Source organism: Apis mellifera, linkage group LG15, assembly GCF_003254395.2.
Source record: "Apis mellifera strain DH4 linkage group LG15, Amel_HAv3.1, whole genome shotgun sequence".
Lineage (NCBI taxonomy): Eukaryota > Metazoa > Arthropoda > Insecta > Hymenoptera > Apidae > Apis > Apis mellifera.
This window is the reverse complement of record NC_037652.1, coordinates 888317-915412: the sequence shown is the minus strand read 5'-3', so window position 1 is coordinate 915412 and position 27096 is coordinate 888317. Positions and strand designations below refer to the sequence as shown.

At 15.5% G+C, this 27096-nt stretch overlaps 2 protein-coding genes across 2 annotated transcripts in view; one reads left to right on the top strand and one right to left on the bottom strand.

Annotated features, from left to right (window-relative positions):
- The window catches only part of LOC550941 (ABC transporter G family member 20), a 45881-nt gene that overhangs the window by 7635 nt on the left and 11150 nt on the right, over positions 1 to 27096 (bottom strand). The window contains exons 2-4 of the mRNA XM_026445674.1: positions 3104 to 3236; positions 1804 to 2048; positions 13 to 190 (exon numbers count right to left, since the gene is read on the bottom strand). Coding sequence (XP_026301459.1) covers positions 13 to 190; positions 1804 to 2048; positions 3104 to 3204 — 524 coding nt within the window. The 5' untranslated portion in view covers positions 3205 to 3236. The remainder of the gene's footprint in view (positions 1 to 12; positions 191 to 1803; positions 2049 to 3103; positions 3237 to 27096) is intronic.
- The window catches only part of LOC724865 (ABC transporter G family member 20), an 85703-nt gene continuing 69649 nt past the window's right edge, over positions 11043 to 27096 (top strand). Inside the window, exon 1 of the mRNA XM_026445673.1 lies at positions 11043 to 11157. The gene's annotated coding sequence lies outside the window, so the exon portion shown is untranslated. The remainder of the gene's footprint in view (positions 11158 to 27096) is intronic.

Sequence of the window (27096 nt, the reverse complement as noted above, 5' to 3'; positions counted from 1 at the left end):
AAATATACTTGCTTTTCACATAAAAGTGGATCTAAACCTACAGTAGGCTCATCAAGTATTAATAATTCTGGTTTGTGAAGCAGAGCTACCCCAAGCGATACTCTTCTTTGTTGGCCACCGCTCATCTGTTTTATTAAACGATCCCTTGATGGTAACTGAAGTAAATCCTTCAATTCCAAAAATCTATTTTCTGAAAATAAATAATTTTTCTATGAACAAATTTGATAAACAAATTAAATTAAAAAATTTTTTTTTTAGAAGTTTTATGTAATTTTATAAAGATTAAATTTAGAATCATTTTTAATTATTGTCTTAAAAACATTAAAAATTATTTTTTTTTCTATTGAAGATTTTATTAAAATATTATTCATTGTTATTTTTCTATTGTTTTTTTTTTTTTAATCAATTCTAATAGGAAAATATAAATATAAAAATATATGATTTTTTCAAATATAATTTATAATTTATAAATTATTAAAATAAATTATATTACTTATTACTTATTATCACAAATATTCAATATTTATTGCTCTTTTTTATTTTAATTATTTTATGATGCGAATGTTTTATATTGATTTGAACATATCATATTTCGAAAATTATTTTTTTTTACTGTTATTATTTTAACTATTAATATTATTTTATATACAAAACGATTATTTAAATATTATAATTTAAACATCATTATTAAATATATTATATATTATATATTATTATATTATATTATATATTATATATTATTTAATATAATATATTATTTAAATGAAAATATATTATTATTATATTATATATTATTATATTATAATTCAAAAATAAATATTATTTTTAAAACATGTTTAAACAAATAAAATATTATATTTTTATATATTATATTATTATTACATTATTATTCAAATACTTCATGGAAAAGAAAAAATATTATATAAAATTTATAGAAAAATATTTATTTTTTTATAACATATTTTTTTAATTTAACTTTTTTTTATTTTTTTATTTATTTTAAGATTTTATCATATTAAAAATTACTTTTTCTTTCAAATCTTGTTTCTAAATCAATATTAATACCAATAATATTCGTATAAACAAATAATTTTAAAAATTATAATAAATAATTTATTATGTAATTATAAAGCAATATGATAATTAAACAATTTTTTTATGTAAAATACAGGATATCCATAACTATTAGTGAAGCTACAATGCGAAAATTATTACAGAGAGAAAGAAATTAAAGAACAAAATTCGTCGAAAGAAATCTATTTGAAAAATTATTATTGTTCTAATTTAAAAAACAAAATGTAATAATATTCTTACGAATTAGTTGAAGATTAAGTATAGTTGAGATATCTAAAAGAAAACTTTTTTTAAGTAACTAAAATAAACCTTTCTTATCGATAATTTTTATTATCAAATTACAATTGTTCATAAAAAAAAATTTCTTTCATTTTTAATCATTTACAATATTATTTTATAATCAATATATTTACAAATAGATATTTTTTTAATCATATGATTTTCAAAAAATTTTCTTTATATTTTCTTTATATTATTCTCAATTTAAATAACAAAATAAAAAAATATTCGTTTATGATTTCTTTCATAATTCATTTTTTGGAATAATTATATATTTCATGAATGCTTTTTACAATCCAGGTCAAATCTGGGATGCTTTATATGATAAATTTTGTAAACGAAGTAAAACAACATTCGAATATTAATGCGAATAATTGTATTTCTATATATTTGCTAAATTTAATTTTTATCAAAACTTTAAAAAAAAATTACTTAAAATTCTTAAATTACCAATTTCTTCACTTCCTAGGCCATTGATTCTCCCAAAAAAATGAAAGGAATTTATTGCAGAAAATTCATCGACCAATGCAATATCCTGAGGCATATAACCAACACGAGGTCCTGGGATTCCGGAACTTTTACTTCCAGGTTCACCACCAAGTACCGTAATTTGACCACTGTCTAATTTTTTGACGCCAACTATGCAAGAAAGTAAAGTACTTTTGCCACAACCACTGGCACCTAGTAAACCATATCTAATAACATAATAATAATTAATAAAATAATTAAAATTAATTCGATTGGGGTATGATTGGGTAACATTTTTTGTTAGAGAAAAGTAAAGATAAAAAAATGAGATGTGATTTTTTCTCAGAAATTAAAACTATAGCTTTTGGATTTTTTTATAGAATTAAATGAATATGTATTATTAAATGAATTAAATGAATATGTACAATTTGTAATATTATATATCTTATAAGTTTCAAATTCAAATTTGATAAAATAAATGAAATATCTAATTATCTATTAGATACATATGTGTATGTAAAATTATAAAAATAGAAATTAATTGATTCATATTATTAATAAATAAATAATTTTATAAGATATGATGTAAAATTATCATGTAAAAATTTATAAAATAGTAAAGATTTCAAATTCAAATTTGATAATAAAATAAACAAAATTTTACAAATATATTATATAATATATTTAATTATCTTATATAATGTAAAATTATAAAAATAGAAATTAATTGATTAATATTAATTAGTAAATTATTCTATAAAGAGAATTTTCATTATTAAATTGAGATTGAAAACTTATATAATTACAATTTTAACAATAATCATAAATGAATAATTATTCAATTTAATGCAATTTATTATATATAATAATTATATTTAATAATTAAGTTTTTTACAGCATAAGTCATTTTATTTTTAACAAATCATGAATAATTACAAATAATTAATAGTAATAAATTATTTTATATAACAATGACAAGTTTGATAATAATCAAATAAATCATTTTAAATAAATTTTACAAATGACAATACGATTTATAAATATAATATTCTATTTATAAAATTGTAAAGAAAAAAATAAAAAGATACTAACAAGTTATAATAATTTTATTTATATAAACTTATTCGAGACAAGTTATTTCATTAACTGAATTAAAATTTATTAATAATAATAAATTATTGATAAATAAAATTTCATTTTATTAGTTTTTAACTTTTTATTTTAATTTTAATTTTATATTTATATTTTATATAACTTTTATATTTATTATATTTTTACTTACATTGTATTCGAAGGAACAGAAAGATTCAAGTTGTTTAAAATAACTGCCTTCTCTCCATATGCTTTCCTAGCATTTTTTACAATTATCGCATATTGCACCATTTTGTTTTTCACTATATAAAATTGAACACAATCTGCAAAAAAAATTATATAACATGAGAACCATAAAAATCAAATTCATTAACTTCATTGTAGTCAATGATTAAATTGATCCCTCATATTTTGACGGCAAAATTAGAAATTGATCAATTTGATTCCTAAATAAATCGTTTCATGAATTATTTTAATCTCGTCGTTATTAAATATTTATAAAAATATATATATATTTAAATTTTATTTGTTGTAAATCTAATAATTAACGAAAAATATTTACAAAAACATTGTTGATAAAAATTTTTCTTTATTTGAAATATTCGAAAAGAAAATAAATTTTTAGATAATATAAGTTTGTAATAAATTAAACTATTTCAAAATTTAAAAATAATTAAAAAATAATTAACCTTTCTGGTATCTTTGGATTTATTTGAATCATTTTATATTTGATTTTTATTAAATAGTATTATTATAATATATATTATATTATTGATATTTTAGGAACTTTCAATTTGCAATCTATTATTTCCATATATTTTATTGATATAATAACAAAAATTCATCTTTCATTTTTTGTTTTTGTTTCTTTTATTATTTTTCCATGGATATTTAATTTTAATTTGAGAATTTCAGTAAATTTTCATAGATAAAATATTTCATTTAATTTTTGTTGTGAGAATTGAGTTATTAGAGAAACTAGAATGAGATGACATTGTCGTGAAATGACATTTTTTTATATTTTAGATATAATAAATATAATACGACAATAAATAATTTGAATTATAAAAAAATATTTTTGCATAATTTTTTTTAACAAAAAATTACCAAGGTTAAAAACAATTTAAAGTTTCTAAAAATTATATTTACTCATTATCTATTCATTAAATATAATTCACAAAAAATCTATTGGATGATATATCTTTCTTTTTTATAATATATTTTTCATTATAATGACTTTTTTTCGGATTTTCATTAGCAATATTCTTTTTTATTTTTAATTAGTATTTAGTATTTTAATAATTAGTATTTAGTATTTAGTATTATAATTTTTACATAATATTATTACTATAAAAAAAACTAAAGTATTATATAAAAATATAAAGTATTATTAATATTAATAATATATTAATAATATTAATATTTTATTAATATTATAAAGTATTATATTATAATATTATAATGTATTATATAAAATATTATTATATATGCACAAAAGTATTAATTAAAAAATTGATAAAATTATTTATTAAATTTATACTGATTAAAAAAAATTAATTATTAAATAATTAATTCATATTATATAATTTCAAAATTATTATTTTTGATGAATAAAATTTAAAAATGCAAGAAAAATAATTGTATTATAGAATTATTATTCAGTTGTATATATATTTTGAATGATGATTTAATAATATATAAGCATACAGAACTTCTAACAAAATACTTTATTTATATATATATATATATATATATATATATATATTATTTATATATACTTTATTTATATATTATAAATATATGCATTTAAAAAAAATATATAAAAATATTTATACTTAGAATTTTATTTCATAATTATTTTTATAAGCAAGCTAATTATTTTTATAGATACTGAATCTATTTTGTCAATATGTATATTTATGTACATCATATTTTAATTTTTCCTTATCTTTTTTTTACTTTTTTTAAATATTATAGAATGAAGAAAAGATTGAAAACAGCAATACAAACAAACAACAAGCTTAACAAGCTAACAAGGACAATTTTCCTAATAAATTAAAAGATTAAAAGATTATTAATTGATAATTAATAATGCAATAATTAAAAATTTTCAATTTTATCATTCTTTCAAAAATAGATATATTATTATATAAATATATCATTATATAACATATAATAATTAATATATAAAGATACATATAATAATATATTATTATATACTATTAATAATGAAATATTATTAAATCTGTTATGTGGATAAATATATTATTATAGACATTAAATGTACTTAGAGGATATATAATATAATATTCCATTTAAATTAAACATATAAATTACTTTCATTATTGCAAATAAAATAATAGAAATAAATGTACATAGTTTCAACACATTTAATAATAATAAAAAAAATTCATTTTAAGATTTCATTGTTTTTCATTTCAGGATCATCATTTTTTTTATATATAAACATATATTTTTTAATATGCATTTTAACCACGATGAATTCAATAATGAATTATGATTTTGAGATGATTTTAAAGTTTATTATATAATATTTAATATCTATAATAATATATTTTAGGTAAAAAAATATGTTAACAAACATATTATTATCATAAATATTAAATATATAGATTGTTAATCGTAAAACATCTTTAGAGGATTAATTTTAGAAACGAAAACAAATATAAAATTTAATATAGAAATGTCAATTGAGATTTATTTATTAAATTATAAAATTAAATTTATATTATAAGCGGAAATAGAATTACTTATTAACATAATAAATTTTATATTTCATAATATAATATTATAATAAATAAATAAATAAATATTATAATAAATAAATAAAGATATATATTATTAAATAAATTAATCTATTATTTTAATAAAAATACGTATTCAAAATGACATTTTTTATGAGAAAAATAATTCATTTTGATATATAAAGAGCCAAAAAATCCAAATTATTAATTTTTCCCATTTTTATTAATTTTTCCAATTTTTACTAATTTGATTTTAGTAAATTATTTGATTAATGTTTTAAAATTTAAAATATAAAATGATTTACATATTTTAATAAATTGATTATTAATTGTACTTCTGTATGATTTATTTTTCTTTCATCACAAAAAAGATTGTTTTTATAAATTTAAGATTGATGAATTCCTTTACGCAAAAATCTTGCAACTAAACATCTCACTTATTTTCTTAATTTAAATTGGACTTATGATAAAAATTATATAAGGTTTTGTTTCAATAATTTTTTTTAATATAATTTAATTTAGAGAGTTTCAAGCAGTAAATATAAAAAAATATCTTATTTTTATTATACAATATATATGAGATAGTAGATGAATAGAAATCATAATCTTACACACAATATGTTAATGACATCAAACTTTCATTAAATCTTTTCACTTTCAGTATAAAATTTTCTTAAGTAAAAAATATCTAATATTGAAACTATCGGTTCTGTTTCGTTTTTCAAAGTTAAGATATTTTAAAATTATTTCTATTTTTAGTGAATTTTTAATTTTTTATATAATATAAAATAATGATAAATATTTTCAAAAATAAAACAGAATAAAAAAAATTTCCAATTCATTATCATCAATTGTTCATAGTTTTAAAACAAATTAAAAAATTGAAAAAATTATTATTCTAAAAATTAAAAGAATATTATAAAATTATTATTCTAAAATTAAAAGAATATTAAAAATGTTTTAACTGATTTCAATAATATATATATATTTATTAACAATTCATATTATATTCATATACAATTCATATAAAAATTAATAATTTATAATATTGGAAAAAATAAAAAAATATTACAATAAAAATGCACAAAAAATTTTTTTGTGTAAGATCTTATTTTCGAAAAAATTAATTTTGAATATTTGTTGCATATGTATATATATTATTAGCTTGTTTTTTTTTTTTTTTTGTTTGATCAATATTTCCAATATCACGAATCGGTTAGCATTCAAAAGAGATTTTTTAAATAAAAAATATCAAATTTTGATCATGGAAAATAATTTGCTCATCTCACTCTCTAGACTTCATATCATTCAATTTTTATTCATGAAATCATATTAAATTGTTTATTCGAGAAATTACAAGTTTCCAAAAGAAAAGAATTAATTTCATATTTAATCAATTTCATATTTAAGCAAAAGACGTAAGAAACATTTACAGAAATTTATTTCGTAAAAGGACATGATTAATATGATTAATATTTCCAACAACTCTTTAATAATTAATATTCTATTTTATTTTGTATTTTTTTATTATTTAATATAATGAATACAAATCTAAATCGAAAGAATAAGATCGAGATACATTAGATCAAGATATAATCAAACATTTGGCAATTATTTAAAGTCAATTTTTTCGAAAATAAAACTTTATATAAAAAAATTGTATTTACATTTTTAATTTATTTTTTTATATAAAATTCCGATTGTACTATTAATTATTAAATATTTTATATATAATTTAAAATATGTCAAGGTTATCATTCTAATCAACTTTTTTCGTAAATGTTACTATCGCGCCATTCGATTTTAATTTTCGAGATATTTAAAAAAAATTTTTATTAAACTTATTGTTAAATTAATAGTAATATATATTTCACAGATTTTAATGCTTGTATTTTGATATTTGATATTTGTAAAATTTATTATATTTTTTCGAATAATACCTTAATAAATTTCATTTTGATTTGTTGATTTATTTCTAAAGATATGGATATATTTATAAATAACTTGCGATATTTCTTGCGAAAACAATTTACAGAAATATATAAATTTTTCAAATATTATTGCAATTTATTCTTTGCAATAATTTGTGAAAATGGTTTCTAAATTTTTTGCTCAATAAATGTCAAAGATGCCTACATTATTCATAGTAAAAAGTATTGCAAGTGAGAATCATAAACTAGTAAAAGGTGACTGGCTCGAAATAACTAGACAAGTTCTGTTTAAAATGTCAACTCATCAAGTTAGATGTGCTGTATATATATATTAAAAAAAAAAAAAAAGAAAAACAGAAAAGTCTAAATAAAAAACTGGATTATAAGAAAAAGATATAAAAAATTTGATATTTATAATATTTTATTTTCTAAACTGAAAATGAAGTACATAATTCAATAATTTTTTACGTATGAATTTAAATGATTTTGAATATTTTTTGAAATTTATAAAACAATAAAAAAATTCGTTTTAATATTAACAGAATATATTGAGGTTGTCTCCTAGAGAAGATTCTTCATTCTCTCGGACTCATTTTTTGCAAATTCGAAGAGAGAGAAAAAAATCTGATAGTTTCGTTTTAATTGAACATAATCATTATAACATAAATATAATATATATTTTAAAAGTTAAAATTAATAGATTCTCATAATTATCTTAGACACATTTTAGAAACATCTAGTATAGAAAAATATCTATTTATTTTTCTATATATATTAAACACATTACATAACTAAAATCTTATAGTAATAACTAATAATATTTTATTAAATAAACTTGTTTAGTAAATTTCTTTTCGTTTTTATTTTTCCAATTTAAAATGGTTTTTCGAACTAATTTGAAAAATCTAGTTGGCATTTCATGTGCTAAGTCAAGCAACTCCGAAAAATTTTTGGGATCATAGAGGCATTAATAATATAAAAAATTTAAAAATTAAATAAAAAAATATATTTTTAAAAAATATAATTATATATTTTTGATATTATTTTTTCAAAATATTTTTTTATAAAATGAAATAAAATTATGTAAATAAAATAAAATGTAAAAAATATTGCAAATTAATTATTAATATATTTTACAAAATATTTTGCAATGGTATCAATGTTGCTGATATTTAAACAAAAATTTAAATTTATTTTAATTTTTGCTAATAAATAATTTTTCAAATATTTAATATTATTATTTTATATTATTGCAATTGCAAAATATTGAATTCAAAGTATTTTATTCTCTACAAATTAAAATTATTATTTATTTCTATAACTTTTCAATAATTATTCAATAAAAATTTTTCAATAATTATGTTACAATTTGATAATAATGCGCAAATAATTCGCATTGTATTAATCTTTTTCAATTCTCTTTTTTATCTTCTACTATCAATAAAAGTGTTATCATATATTGAAAATCTAAAATTTTATCTGACAAGATCTTTTTATAAAAATTAATTATTTTACTACAACGATCACCAATCTTAGTATTGCAATTTATTTTTTTTTTTAATTGATCAATTAAAAAATGGAGAAAATATGTTTCAGATAGAGTTAAGATGATAAGAAGAAATTATATGTATCTATTATTGCTGATTATATGTATATAATCTAGTCTAGAACAATTTTCATGCTCTTATAGGCGTAAATTAATTCCAATTTTCTATAATTTATACATACTATTATACTCAATAGAAATTCAATAAAATCATAAAAACTATCTTCGTGCTGTGAAAGTTTTAAAGTCATACCTAATGTTATTTGATTCTTTTCCGGGTTTGTATTTATTCAGAAATTCTAAATGCGAAAAATCTATAAATTATAAATTTAATTAAAACTTTGAATATTCTTAGATTTTATCATTCTCAAAACAACAAACAAAATTATATATACAAAATATTTCATTATAAAATAAATATTTACGAGTAAATTTTAATATAGATTTTTAATTTTTTTAATTTTATTAAAAAATCATTATAATAGATATAGTATTAAAAAAACTCAAATTAAAAAAACAAATTATTACATTATCGTTATGTCAAAATTTCTATATATCATATTTTTACGTTCTGCTATATATAAGAAAAGATGAAAACATGATCAATCATAAAATGTTTTAATAACTATCTAGATTTATACCATATGATATCTTTTCATTCGTTTATCAATAAGACTTCAATTGACTTCAATTGATTCAATTTCACGATTATTCAAATCTCAATCATTCAAGATCTCGATTATCAAATCTCGATAATTCTACGTTTTCTTTTTATTAACAAATTTATATTTTCGAATTTCTACGTTTTTATTTCTACGTTTAATTTTTTTTCTATCAATTTATTAGATTCTTCTTTGTTAGTTATCTTTTTCAAACTGATAATTATTAATCATTATAACTAATTAAATTTAAATATTTTTTAAATGTAAAATTAAGTTATAAAAGAAATTTATATGAAAAATATACTTCTAATTATTTTTTTATAGACTTTGATTATACAATAAATTTCGATTTATTTCCAATTTATATTCTTCGGTTAAGTTGCTTAATAGAAATCTTACAATATCTTAAATTTTATCTTAATAATAATTTTATTTTAATTTTCAATCTAATATATATAAAAATATATATTTTTTTTCGTACATAATTTGAAAATTAAAGCTGAAGATCTTATATGTAAGAAAAAATTATTAATGAAACTTTGATAACTTTGATATTTTAAAGTCATACTTTTTTAATAAATTTAATAAATTAAAATATCAAACTTCTATCTTTATTTTTCTTAATTTTAGTAAATCCAATAATTAATAAAAAATATATACTTTTGCATATAATTTGAAAACTGAGATCGAATATTTTATATATGTATAAGAAAAAAAATTACTTAATAATAATTTTGATAATATATTTCTTTATTTACTTTCATTTTTACTTTTTTCAATTTTATTCAATAATTTTAAAAATCGAAGATTAACAGAATATTAATAACATTAAAATAATTAAATTTCTTTAAATTATTAAAAATCCGTAAAAAATGTTTTTTTCATGGTTGAAGCAATCATAAAAATTTAATTATAAGGCAATTGAGAATGTTCACCTTGGTCAAGGAGCATTGACCCAAGGTTATACTTTTTCTCATGGTCACTTACAGGCAGAGCAAGTTGGTGCATCATAGCTTGAATGCGCAGAGGAGTTAGAAGGTTCTTTTGTAACGGTTAAACATCCGTATATAGTGTGTCTCAGCAAGAGTAACAAATTTATATAAAATCGTATATAGAATGAATATATCATATTCATTTCCATAACTTCATTTCCATAATTAATTTCAAAATACTACCATTAATTATTTTTTGTCGTATTATTATTGAAGTGTTCATCAATCATTTGTAACAAAATATATACGGTCCAGTGAATTATCAAGTTTATTGTGTTTTTATATATTTTATAATTTTATTTTTATTTTTGAGATTATACTAGACATACTTGTGATAATAATCAATAGGTAAGTATATTAAAATATTTATCTTTTTATTTTTTTTTTTTAATTAAATTATTTTATTTATTATTATTTATCTTTATTTTTAATTGAATTAAAGATATTTAAGTTTTTAAACTAATAAATTAAAATATAATAATAAATATAATAATAAATTAAAATATATAACATCTTCAATTTCATTTATATCTTTGTAAAGAAAATTTAAATATAAGATCGAAAATGTATAAATTAATGTAAATTAATGTATATCAATTTAATAAAATTCATTCAATTAATCAATTTATATAAAATATAATTTCAAATAATCATTATTAAAATTTAATTTATAAGTTCCCTAATAAAATTAGAAAAAATAGATTTTATAATAAATCAAAAGAAATAAATATTTTTATTCCTTTGAATAATAAGATTTTGTAAATAAACTTAATTTTGAAATTTATAATATTTATATATATATAAAAATAGAAAATAATACATTTCAATATCAATTTATATAAATACTATTTTGATTCATTAAAATATAAAAAAATATTTCAAATATATTTCGAATAATTACAAATAATTTTTAAATTTAAAATTTAACATGATATAATGTATTGAAATCATATTATATACAATAAAACATATAAAAAGCGCAAATTTTACATACATAGATACAAAATAAATATATAATTTTTAATTTTTATTTTAAAATTATATTTTTTATTTTTAATTCATTTTTTTAATTTTAAATACAAATATAAATAATAAATAAAATTTCCTCTTGATTTAAATATTAAGAAATAGTAATAAAAATAATACTAAGAAATATTAAGAATATTTTGAAATAATATTTACTTACAAATATTTTTCAATTCCTATTATTTTTATATCTTATTTTTATAATATAATATTTCTCAAGATTTCTTCTCTCTTGATTTTATTTTATTGATTTAATAAATTTGTAATTTATTAAATTATTTATTTTATTTGTAATTTATATTATTTCACTTTCCATTGAGAGAATGAATTAACACCATGATACCAACACAACAACATTCTTTGCTCAGAATAATTTCTCAAATATTAAAAAAATTTGTTGATTTCAATATAAAAACATCATAATATGATTACTATTATTTTATGTATTAATAATATGTATTAAATAAATAATATTTTCGTGTATTATTGACTATTAATATTATATTTATGAGATTAGAATATCGATTTTAAAAACAAAAATAAAAAAATTTAAAATAATATAATAAAAATATTGATTGAGATATTTATTAAATTATAATCAATTGAAATTTGCGATAAAATTAAATGAAGCAAGATAAAACAATTTTAGATAAAATAAGACAGCTCTATTTTAATCATTGTTATTTCACTCTCTTTCCATCTATTGTAATTTTTAAATACATCTATTTAAACGCAAATTTCGATTTATTAAATAGTTGCTTAAATTGCTATAAATTGAATAAATAAGCTTCAACTAACATTTTTATACATCAATTTTTTTTGTTTTTAAAATCAATTTTCTAAATCACATAAATATATTGACATTTCGTATATATTCTGTAGTTATCCAAGATCAAACCATGATTTATGTATAAATAAAATTATACATGAGCATTATAGCATGTAATCATGCTACCTACCTACTTTTTATTTTATATAAATAAAAATATTCTTTGCAGATGAAAATATATAAGTTAAAAAATCATCGAGACTGATGATACTTATAAAAAATTATCTAAATTTACTTACTAAATTATTATTTTATTATTATTATTATTATTATTATTATCATTATTATTATTATCATTATTCTCATTATCATTATCATTATCATTATCATTATCATTATTATTATTATTATTATTATTTTAATAATACTTATAATACTATATATTTTAATATTATAATATATTATTTTAATATTATAATATAATAATTATAAAAAGTATTTAATAAAATTTTAAATGATATGTATATATCATTGATATGTATATATCACATATCATCAAATGATATGTATATATATATTCTTTTCTTTATTTATAAATGTGTATATTGATAAAATTTGATTTAAAAAACTTAGAACACCCTATATATTATTTTTATCGCTCAAATGTATGTATGCATGGAACTGGTTTTGCTTATGTGATATCGATATAATTCTTATGACCTTTGCTTTCATTCTGGATTTTATTTGTTTAAATTTATTTCTTTAAAAAAATTTATAATTTCTTATTTTATTTATTGATGATAAATTCGCGTGATATAAAGTGATTCATATAAATGATTCACATATCTGAAATCTCGAATATAAAATCTTAAAAATGCAATACATATTTTAAGTTTAAAAATACTTTTATGAACATATCAAAAATCAAGGTAATCCTTTAAAATAAAATTATTCATTGATCTTGATCTCTATAAATATCTATGTAAATATCTATGTAAATAATTACTAAATGTATATAATTCGAAATATAAAAAATAAAAAATATAAATGAAAATAATCATATTATTGTTTAATTGAAAGAAAATTATAATTTTTTTAATAATATTCATTTAATAAATTATAATATAATAATATTATATATATATAAGAAATATATATATCTTGTGTTATCTGTTATAACTTATTAACTTTTCGTTAATATTAATAATATTAATAAAATTAACTTCTTTTAATTTACAAAAGATAATTACAATAATATTCTACTATTCCTAATACTCCTAAAAAATATTGTAAATAAACGCAACAATATATAAAATTCATTAAAAATAATTATCAATAACATTTTTCAGATATGTGTTTATTTTATAAACATTATTAAATTGTGTTTTATAAACATTATTAATAACAATATTAAAAATTTGTTGAATCTGTCAAATTTGTCGATTTCTGAACAATTATTCAATTTACTAAATTTTTATAATTTTACTAATTTTTTTCGAGATCGATGAATGATATAATTAATTTCAATTAATGGAATTAATTATCAAATTTGAATTGAAATAGATAAACAATCTTTGCATAAATGAAGATAAATTGTTATTCAAATTGTGAAGTATATGTAGAGAAATTATTTGCTAAAAACTCAAGAGAGATCAATTTCTTTCATATAATTTTGCCACTATATGGTAGGTTTTGAAGAATCTTATAAATATTTTCTAGATTTGCAATGTGATAGTTTTCTTTGGATCCAAAATTAGTGTTATTGATACTTGATCTAATTATAAATATTTTCAATTATTTTCAATCAAAGATAGAATAATATAAAATCTATATTATATTAAACGGAAATATTGAATTAATTTATATAAAATAAATGCAAAAAAATAATTTAAAAATAATTTTTTATTTAAAAAAAAAACAATGAAAGAAGAAATTTTAGTTAGAAATAGAGTTAATACTACAGTTAATACTATTTTCAATATTTTAATGCATAAAAGTTATAAGAGATATAAAATTATACAAAATATTAGTTTATTTAAAAATATAAATATAATTTAAAAAAAAAAATTATTTCTTTGTAAACTTAAAATGATAATTACTTTTTCTTGAATTTTTGTTGATCAAATACTTTTTTTCAACTATCATTTTTTAATTTTTAATTGTATTTTTCTATATTTAAAAATTATAAGTGATCACAATTTTTAACATTATTGAAAATTCAAAACAAATATTTATATGAAATATATTATTTATTATTATTATAATAATAAAGTAAAGCTATGAATATAATATATATAATATAATATAATATAATAATAATATAATATATATATATATATATATCAAATATATCAAATATATATCAAAACATATTTCATATATTTTATATATCATGACATTTTATATTTGAGAAATTAAAATTTTTTTTAATTATGCTTGCCGAAAGTATTAAATATTTTATAAATTATAAAATTAATATTAATAATTATACAAGATTATTTTTATTTATAAGAATCATATTGTAAGAATAATACTTGTTATATTACTAAAAAATATTTAAAAAATTCAAAGTAAATATATATAACATTATATATATATATATATATAAAACACAATAATAATTATATGTAGAAATTATTCTTAATACATTAATTATTGATAATGTGAATATAACGATATTTTGTAAAAGACAAAATTTAAAAGAATATGACAACAAAAATATTTTGTGCGGAAATATGTTAAAAATGTTTAAGATAAATGATATCCTATAAATAGAAAAAATATCATAGCAATTTAGTCCATCAAGAATTTACCCAACGTGTTAATGACAAACTTAGAACAAATTTATGCAAATTGTGATAATATCATATAATTTGCATGTTATTTTTGTCCTCTTTCCCAATGAATTATATTTTAGAATCTGTATTTAAATAAATTAGCATTTACATATTATATTTAATTACATTTTCGTTTATCAATTATTTCAGAAATAGAAAAAACAGAATACAAAATCAAAATTATTTTAAATTTATTTTATTTTAATACGAAATAATAAAACTTGCTTCTTATGTTAATTATAAGGTAACGTATATATAAGGTAAGATATATTAATATAATCCCTATAACGCATATAAATATTAATCCCTATGCAATGATTAATCTTTTACATAAAAAAATAGGAAACAGATAATAATATTTTTCTTATATAATTTTAATAAAATTTATATAATAAATTTTATTAAATTAATATTAATAAATTTATATATATTTCAAATATATTTTTTTTAAATATATATATAAATTTTATTATATAGAATTTTTTCTAATTTTTTCATTTTTTCTGTATTATTACTAGTGGAAAAAATGTTTCAAATGAAAATTAAATCATATTGAAAGAAACATATTATGACATTATTAATTCATACAAAAAATAATAGCTTTTCAAACTTTTTTATAATTTTCTTTGTCTTTTATGTAATAAATTTCATAAAATTTTATTTTTCATAAATTGTAAATTTATTAAACTAATAATCCTTAAATTAATATATAGATTAATATTTTTTTATATTGTCAAGGTGTATGAATTGATATATTATAAAAAATATATAATTACAATTAAAAAGTTAATTTTCACATAATATTTTGTATTCACTCACGAAACAATATGCCTTCTATCATACAACTTTTATTTGAAACATTCTTTTTATTTATATTCATTTGTTAGTTTTTTTTTTTATGTAAAGAATTACTATCTGTATAATAATATTAATAATATACATATACATTCAATTATAATTAATTTTCATTCCCTCTTAGGTAATAAAGCTTATTTATTACAACAAATGAATAAAATTCTGATTAATATACTTCAAAATATCATTTATTTCATTATTTTCAATGTTCTGAGACGTTTATATAATAGTATAATAATATTAATAATTTATTTATGAATATGATATGATACATTGGTCCATGATATAAATGATTTTTATAATATTTTTATTATATTTATGTTTACATTTTATGTTTAGATTTTATTTTTTATAATTAAATATTATTTTATTATATTTATTATATTTATTAATAATACATTTATAAATACATATAGAATATTAAGTAAATATTTACACTTATGTAAATGATTTTGATTCAATATATATACTGTATTGTATTTTTGATTGTCTATGTGGAAGCTCATTGCGAATTATTTCGTATCTAAGAATATACTGTTCGTCATCTTCTTATAGCAAAACAAAAGAATATGTTAGACCTCGGTAAAAGATTTATATGATGATGTATTGACATTAATTTTTTTTCTATATATGAGAATGAAAAACTATTATGAAAATATTATTATATGAGAAATTGAATTAAGAATTTATTCAGTTAAGAATAAAATTTAGCATAGACAATATATAACAAAACAATAAAAAACAAAAAAAAAGAATTAAAGAAATTAAAATGTTATGAATATTAATTAAAATTTATTTAAAAAAAGTAAATATAAATGACTTGGAATTTTTAATCAAATTCATTAAATCCATAATCGTTAATTCAGTATTAAAAAATAAATTATTTGAGATATTTTAATTTTATATTTTGTTTTATTTATGGAATATTCCCTAACATCGACTTACTTTCCTAACTATTATGACTAAATGATTCTAATCATTTAGATAAAGAATCGAGTAAAAGATAAAATACAAAAGTATAAATGTGTATGTAAAAATTACAAAATCTAATGCAAAATCTTAACATTATAAATTATTTAAATTCAAATTTACAAAAATAGTTAAAATATAAATACAATATAGTAGAAAACAAGTGCTATTTATCTATCCTTATACTTGTTAATATTCAATATATTTTTTTAACAAAAAAATACTTCAATATCTATTGCTAAAAGTTGATTAAATGATTCCCTTTCTAGCATTTTAATTTAAATTTTAAAAATTAAAAAATTGATTTTATATTAAAAATTGATATATCTGTTTCTTGAGAAGGGATTAATGACGAATGTAGAAAATTTACATTATTTTTAAACTATATCATTAAATTTCAATTTTGAAAATTTATTTAATACTATTAATTAAAAAATAACAACTCTATAATTAATCAAGAATTATTGTAAAATTGTTCATTTTCACTTCGATATATAACGAATTTTTAAAAATAATATTGATCTGATTTGAATAATTAATAAAATGAAAAAAATAGTAGAAAATTATAAAAAAAATATAAAAAATGTAAAATATAAAAAAAAGAGAATAAAAAGATCTCATCAAAAATAATGGATAATAGTTAGAAGAAATTTATTATAATATTTAAAATAATACGTCGTAATTAAAAAAAAATTGTAAAAAATATTATTTAAAAAAGCTACAATATAATAAGAAATTTATAATTTTTTTTAATTCATTTTTTTACGTAAAATCTTTTAATAATTATGAAACAGCATAAAAATTGGATTTTTTTTTATTTCAAATACAAGTTTTTGTAATTTATTTTGCAACATAATATGAAAGAACTTCGCATTGTATGTATAATATATGTAAGATGTTATAGATAATGTATATTATATATTAAAAGAAATAAAATGGAAATAAAATGAAGAGAATTTAAAATATTTTATCTTCATTAGAATTTTAATTTTTTATAATATAATTATCCAATTTTTTTTTTTTTTTTTTATGAAATAAGTAAAGATTTAGCTATTCGAATATAGTTGGATAATTTTTAAAAATGATATATGTACATATATTTCATTATTTTTCATGATGAAATTTTTCAAAGAAATGTTTATAATGTAATATAAAAATTTATTACATTTCATATAATGACATGATTATGGATTAATAAATAACATATGTAACGAGACAAATATATGAAATTTTCAGATATAAATGAAAAAATAATTGGATTTTCAAAATTATTTAATATATCCATTTTTATATATATAAACAAATACATCACAACATTTTAATAATGAAAATTGATTATGAATAAAAAACATATTATAATTTAATGATATTTTGTGTATAAATATATAAAGCTTTTTAATGATATAAAAATATACATAATTTTTGCACATGAATTTATATATATTAAATAATTATATCAGTTTTTTCGGAATTATGATTATTTTAACATATTAATGAATTTGGCATATGAATTTGTTATCATTCATTAAATATTTCTTTATTTTTTTTAATTTTTTATATTTGAAAATATGATTATATAAATAATGATCAGAATAAATATGATTGTATACCTGAACTAGAATTTTTAATCTGTACAAAGAGATTCAAAAATTCTTTTTTCACATTATGGAGAAGCAAAATATAATATAGTAATACAACGAAGCTTGTATTTGAAATAAAAAAAATTTTTTTATATCTTTTTATAATTATTGAAACTATTGATTAAGATTTTACTTAAAAAATGGAATTCAAAAAAATTGTAAATTCTTTATTTTTAATTTTTTTATAAGCATTTGATAAATCTGTTACTCAAATCTGTTACTAAACAATAATTCTTATTAAAAGAATTTTTGAAAACTTTTTTCTATTTCTTACATATAATTCACGAATTTTAACAAAATCGAAAAACTGAATTTTCATAGTTAAATTTTGCCGAGAGTTTGAATACTAACAAAAATTATAATTAATATATATATATATATACGTTCAAGATCTTGTTAATTAAGCAATACAATATCTTGGAAAAATTTGGAATTAAAATTTCAAGGATAACATTTTTTCATTACATAATTAATATTAAAATCTAATTAATATTCTAATATTTTAATATATATTATTATTACTCATTTCATATAATTTATGTATAAAAATTATATCTTTATGTGTAAAAATATCATTAATTTTTTTGTTTTTGCATATCTACTTTTCTCTCTTGCCTATTTGTTGATCTCTCAAAATTAATTCTATTTTCAACAATATATTTTTATTTTATATATCTTAGTAATATACTATTATAATAATAGTATAATAGCAAAAAAATAATAAGATTATAAATATAAAGTATTAATATATTAAAACTAAACATTTTTTATTTTTTTCTTCAAAGTATTAATAAATTTTCAAAGAATTCAAAGCTCAAAACAATAATGATTTTTAATTTAAAAAGGAATTTATTTTCTCAATTTATCACTAATATTTTTTTTTAATCCAATAAAATTAAAATTGCAAAATTCCAATCCATATTCAACAAATTATGGTATTCAATTAAACACGATAAGAACGATTTTTGAGCTCTTTTAACAATTAAATAACCGATGTAAATATTCTATTAAATTCTTCATAATAGTTTAAATAAGTATTTCTTATCAACATGTTAACTTTTATAAAGAAAAACAAAATTATTTGATATGAATTAGATGGAATAGAAACAAGAAATATTCTTTTAGTTAAAAAAGTTGTAAAAAATTTATTGCTGAAAGAAAAATGAAAAATAAAATCTCTTAATGAATATTATCTCAATTCTGTTGAAATTTGAATGTTAAACATGAAGTTATGTATTATGAATGTTAGAAGTCAAATAGGAATACAAAAAAGTCTAATTTTAAAAATAGTATTATTTTAGTCATAAATTTGTTTAACGGCAAACTTAAACAATTACAATTGAATAGCTAAAGATGTAAAATATGATTATATGATCAATAGAGATAAAAAAAAGTGGAAAAAATTCTTGGAAAAAATAAATTTTAAATGTTGAAATTTGACTTTATAATAAGTTTAAAAATTAATAAATTCAAAGTTTAAACTTATAAATATATATTTAGAAATTTCTAAAACTAGGACAGCTTATTAGAATTGTTTTAAATTAAAACTGGAAATTTAACATAAAATTGAATAAAATATTATTTATTATATTTATTTTTATATACCTATTATATATTTATTTTTTTTATTATATTTAAACGATTGAAAAATATCTTATTCTCTTTTTTTCTATATATATATACTATATGAAATCTATAATTGTTTATCTTTTTTTTATATATATAATCTAGTGATAATATAAAGTGATAATATATCTAAAATATATTCCACTAAATTATATAACAAGTAATTATTATTATATTAAATAATTTATATCATTACAATTTTTTAATATTTATCTCATAAAATATTCAAATTTAATCCTATTTCATTTTTATTTTAAATTTAAAAATTTTTTACTTTTATCTATATTTGATTAATACATTACACATCTCTACTATATTTATATATCTATATCAATCTATTTTTTTGTTATTTTTCTAAATAAATCTTAGTAATTCGAATCTTTATAACCGGAAAACTTTAACAATATTAAATTAATATATAATTAAATTATAATTAATATTAATATTCATTTGTTTCTATTTTAATTTTTATCAATATATAAATTTCATATAAATCGAACTATTTGTGAATATAAATCAAACTTTTATCAAACTTTTAGTATATTAATGTTTTTATAATTTGAACTAATTATACCTTAAACATTTAATATTATTTTTTTTCTTTCAATTATTATAATCATTTCAATTATTAAAATGCCAGAAAAAAAACCAACAAACACATAATATTTTTTTTTATTGGAATTTAAATAATTGAAAAAATATTAACAATATATATAACGTATTTGAATACGTCATTTTATTTATTAAATCTTTTTTATTTGAAAACTTTATCTGAAAATATTTATGCATATAATTTATTATGCATATAATATTTAAATAATTTATTTAAAAATTAACCATTGAAATCATAGATTACCTTATTTATAATTTAAAATAATGATGTTATGTTAATTAATTTGAATATATACAAATAATATATATATATACAAATAATATATATATATACATATATATATATATATATATATATATATATATATTGATTGGAATTTATTTAAAATACTTTTTATTTAATCAAATAACTTTTTCAAATAAAATTTCAAATATTTTCAAATTCTATGTTGAATATTGCCAATTATATCTATATAAATTTTCATATATTTCATAAAATATTTTATAAAATATCTCACGCATATAAATTGAAGATACGTATTATTAAAAAATAAGTATAAAAACTATGACTACAAATTAGAATTACATCAAACTTTTTTGAGAATAAATATGATAAAACTATAAATATTAGTAGTATTAACTAAAAATAAAAAATTTATAGTTTTACCATATTTTCTATAAAAAAAATGATTGATTAATTAATTAATTCAATTCAATATTTTATATTAAATTATTTATTATTTTATTTAAATCAAATATTTGAAATTTATTTTAAAATAATTTTGTTTGAATGAAGCATAAAATAAAATTACATTTCATATGTCCAATATTTAAAATAAAAATTAGAAAGTATTGAAAATAATTCATTACTTTAATTATATGAAATAAAATATAAACAATTTTGGAATGTGAAATCTCAATTATTCAAAAATGTTAGATGTATTATTAATAATTATCTAAAATTTGAATTATGGAGATTTGATTATACAAATATTTGATTATACATTAAATAATTTACATATCATCATTTTATAACTTTTTATATTTTATTCCTATTTATCTCATAAAAAATCATATTTAATTCAATTATATTATATTATATTATATTATATTATATTACTAAATTATAAATTATAAATTATCTACTTCATAAATTAGCACATTATATTATATATTTATTCATTTATATAAATATTAAGTTCTTTTTTCTTTATGAATTATTTATAAAAATTTAAAATATTTTACAATTATAAAATAAACATTCACATATAAACATTCACATATATAATACGTATATAATAAGATTTTTAATTAAATAATTTTTTAAAGAAAATAATTGAAAACTTAAATTTATTCACTGAAAATAAATAAATTTTGATTTTTATAATATCAATTACATATTATCATTACATATTTACTCATGAGATTGGACAAAAGTCTATTCGATTAAATGGATAAAAATTAAAAATAAATTTTATTTATCGCGAAATAAATCTGTGTTTATAAGAAAAAATATTGCACATTATAATTTATAAAAAAAATCGAATATATATAATCGAGTTTACGTAAACATTATTTAAATTATAACAAAAATTTAATTATTAACAAAAACAATTTAAGATTAAAATTAAATTAAGTGGTTCATTAAAAATCAAATTTAAATCATGAAATCATGAAATTATTAAATAAATTTTTATTTAACATTAATTGATATATATTAATAATTGATATTCTAAATTTAATTTTATCACATTTCAAAATTAAATAGTATAATTTTTTTTCATTATTTTTTAATTATTAATATAATAATTATAGTTTTAAATAAAACAAAATTTCAAATTATTGAAAAATCAAATTATTATTCATAATATTTATATTTATTTTCTTATATGATAATATCATAATATTATTTTATTTATTATATAATTTATTTTTTTTAATTGTAATAATATATATATATATATATATATATATATATATATATATTATATTTTATTATATTTAATTATATTATATATATATTAATTATATAATTATAAATTGTATATAATTTATTTAATATATAATATAAAATAAATATTTAGAGTTATATAAATGATTTTGATTTAATATGTATAATATGTATAATATTGTATTGTATTTTATTATATGATTGTTTACATGTGGAAGCTTGCGAATTATTTCGTATCTAAGAATATATTGTTCGTCATCTTTTTATAGCGAAACAAAAGAATGTTTTAAACCTCGGTAAAAGATTTATATGATAATGTATTGACATTAATTTTTTGTCAATATATGAAAATGAGAAACTATTATGAAAATATTATTATTTTAGAAACTAAATTACGAATTTTTTTCAGTATGAGAATAAAATTTAGCATAAACATATAAAATAAAAAAAAAAGAATTAAAAATACTAAAATGTTATGAATATTAATTAAAATTTATTTCAAAAATAATTTAAATGATTTGGGATTTTTAATCAAATTCATTGAATTCATAATCGTTAATTCATTAAAAACATAAAATAATTAAAAAATAAAATAATAAAATAAATAAAATTACTTGAGATATTTTAATTTTATATTTTGTTTTATTTATTGAATATTTTCTAGATCTAGTTACTTTTCTAATTAGTTATGACTAGCGATCATTTAGATAAAGAATCGAGTAAAAGAAAAAATATATAATGATAAAAGATAAAATTATAAATGTATATATGAAAATCCAATGTTTACTATGGATTAACATTATAAATTGTTTAAATTCAAATTTACAAAAATAGTCAAAATAAATACAATATAGTAGAAAACAAATTCTATATTTGTCTATCCTTATATTTGTTAATACAGATACATATACAATTATACTTTTTCTGATGATGAAATTTTTGAAAAAAAATATTTGTAATGTAATATAGGAATGATACATTTTATATAATTGCATGATTATAGAACAATATACATATGAAACAACGAGATCTATAAAATCTTGAATTTTTTTAGAGATATTAGAAAAATTAGTAGCGTAAAAAATAGTAGCGTAGTTTATTACATAATATATATATATATTATTACATTACAGAATGTATGTATTATATTATTATATATTATATATTATATATTATTATTATATATTATTATATATTTATATATTACATAATATATAAAATAAATTTTCTAGATTTTAATTAATCAGAATCATAAAAAAGAAAAATACAAGAAAATTGCCATTTATAACTTTTTCATTTATAATTCTAATGAAAATAAAAATATACATTTTATACAAAGAATTCTATTAATATTATATATATATATATATATATTATGTTATATCTATTGTATTGTAAAATAAAACAAATATAAATTATAATAAGTAATGAATTGTAATAAATAATATAAATTATATTAATATATATAAATTATATTATATATATTTATATAATAATATAAATAAAAATTATAAATTAAAATAGATTTTTAAATTGTTAAATGTTTATTAAATAAATGTTTATTAAAGTTAAAAAAAATTTGTAAAATAATATTATTCTATAGAATGTATTTATAATCATCAATTGTATTTTATAATTATATTAAATTTTATCTCAAAAAATTCTTTCTTCTCATATTTTTAACAATTTACTTATAAATGAATTTAAAAACGCAAAAATGTTAAAAATAAATATGATAATATAAAAATGAAAAAATTATTTTATAATCTGAATGAATTAATTTTTTTAAATAAGTATAAGTTTTAATTTATATTTTTCAAATAATGAATTTATTTATTATTAAACATTATGAATTTATTTGTGTAAATCTTACAAATTTGCTTTTTATTCAAACTATGTATGTAATGTGTTTTTTAATTTCATTATCCATTATTTTATTCGAAGATAATGATAAATGTAATTTGAAAACGATTCATTTATTGAAAAGTAAAATATTGCAACAAGTTTTTTAAATACATCATAAAAATATAATTATTATTTTATACAAATTTACATTTGAAAAAGAATTCAAAAATAAATTTCTGAATAGATTTAAATTTTTTTACATCAAAATGTTTTTACTGCAAAATAAACTTATGAAAAGACATGAATATTTTTCAAGGTGAATTTTAATGTCTTCATATGGAAAACATTTTTTTCATTTAAATTTCAACTAACTTTGAAATGATAGATTATAGATGTAAATTTTAACACTAAATGAAAAAGTTGCGTGGGTAGAAGTATAGTAAATAAGTAAAATAAAATAATTATATTTTATATAATTACATAAAAATAAAATAAAGTAGAATAGAGACAATAATCTTATAAAATAAAATCCTGTTTGAAAAATATGAATATAATTACATGAATAGAATATGATTCAAAATCAATTTTTTAAAATAGAAATTATAATTTACATACAAGAAATATTGATAGATAATATTAAATAATTGATTATAATTCGTTATAATACATTTCATCAAATTTAAATTTTTTTTCAAATTTGATTGACATATTAATATTAATAATCAAATCGTTCATATCTTCACAAATAATTGTTTTATTTTATAATCATTACTACATAATTGTTTTCATAGTAATAGAAAAAAATTTTATTATTTTTTTAAATTTGTAATGTTATCATAAATTTTACTATTTATTCTAATTATTAATAATTAATAATAATTATAATTAATAATCGAAATATTGCAATTAATAATAAAAATTAAAAATATTGCAATTGCAACAATGAAAAAATCATAATAATAGTATAAGTTACATACAAATTATTTTGAAAAAGTTATATAAATATAAATTGATTTTTCTGAGGAAAGAAATAATTTTTGATCATATATATTTATATTTATTTTTAATATTATATTGGCTTGAAATTATTATTAATATGTTAAAATAATTTATATTATATCTTAAAATAATGTAAAATTATAATTCCATCAATTATATAACATTATTATGATTATATATCTCTTATAATCGTTAATCAAATATTAACCATCAATCAAATACCAACCAATTGCCGTTCCTAGAAGAATAATAATAGATACTTTTGTACGAGCCAAAGGATAGCTACAGATCTTTTATTATATATGTATATGAATATATTTTATACATATATAAAATTTTTATTATTATGTAATGATATAAATGATATATTATAATAAGTATATTGTGACTATCAATTTTTTAGACAAACAGATTTCAATTATTAATTTTATACATTATATTTATATGATCTCTAATATTACTCGTATATAAAAATAAAGTATTTTTATATACAGGATAACATATGTAACATATTTAATCATAATTTGGATTTATATATAGAATATTCGACATTATAAGTATCGTATTTTGTTTGGTCAGTTGTATCGAAAAACGAAATGAAAACATGGAGTAAAAGCTTTTATATTTTTTTTCGCATTTATATTTGTATTTTTTATATTTTTTTATTAATTATAATATTTATATAATTTTTTAATAATATCGTCATATTTTTTTTTAAATTTCACAATATATATTATAACATAAATGTATACAAAATATTAATTAAAAATTTTTAATTAGTATTTATCAATAAACATTTTATTGTTAAATAAATTTAATATTTAAATACTCTATTTTTTTAAATCTTAAATATATATGGATTTGAACTGATACTATACTTGATATTAAAAAATATGACTTTATACAAATGAATTATTATTAATTGAATTGAACAAAAAATAAATATATATAAAAATAAAAACTTTTCTTTAATAATTAATATATTACAAAGATTTACTTAACATATTTAATTGCAACATATGTAATTTATACGTCATGAGAATTTTCTATTCTATGACAGTTAATCCATATATTATGAACTTTTGCAACAAAAACGAAAAATAGTTTTTCGGTTTTCCTTTTGTATATATGTTCAGTACAATTATTTAAATTAAATTA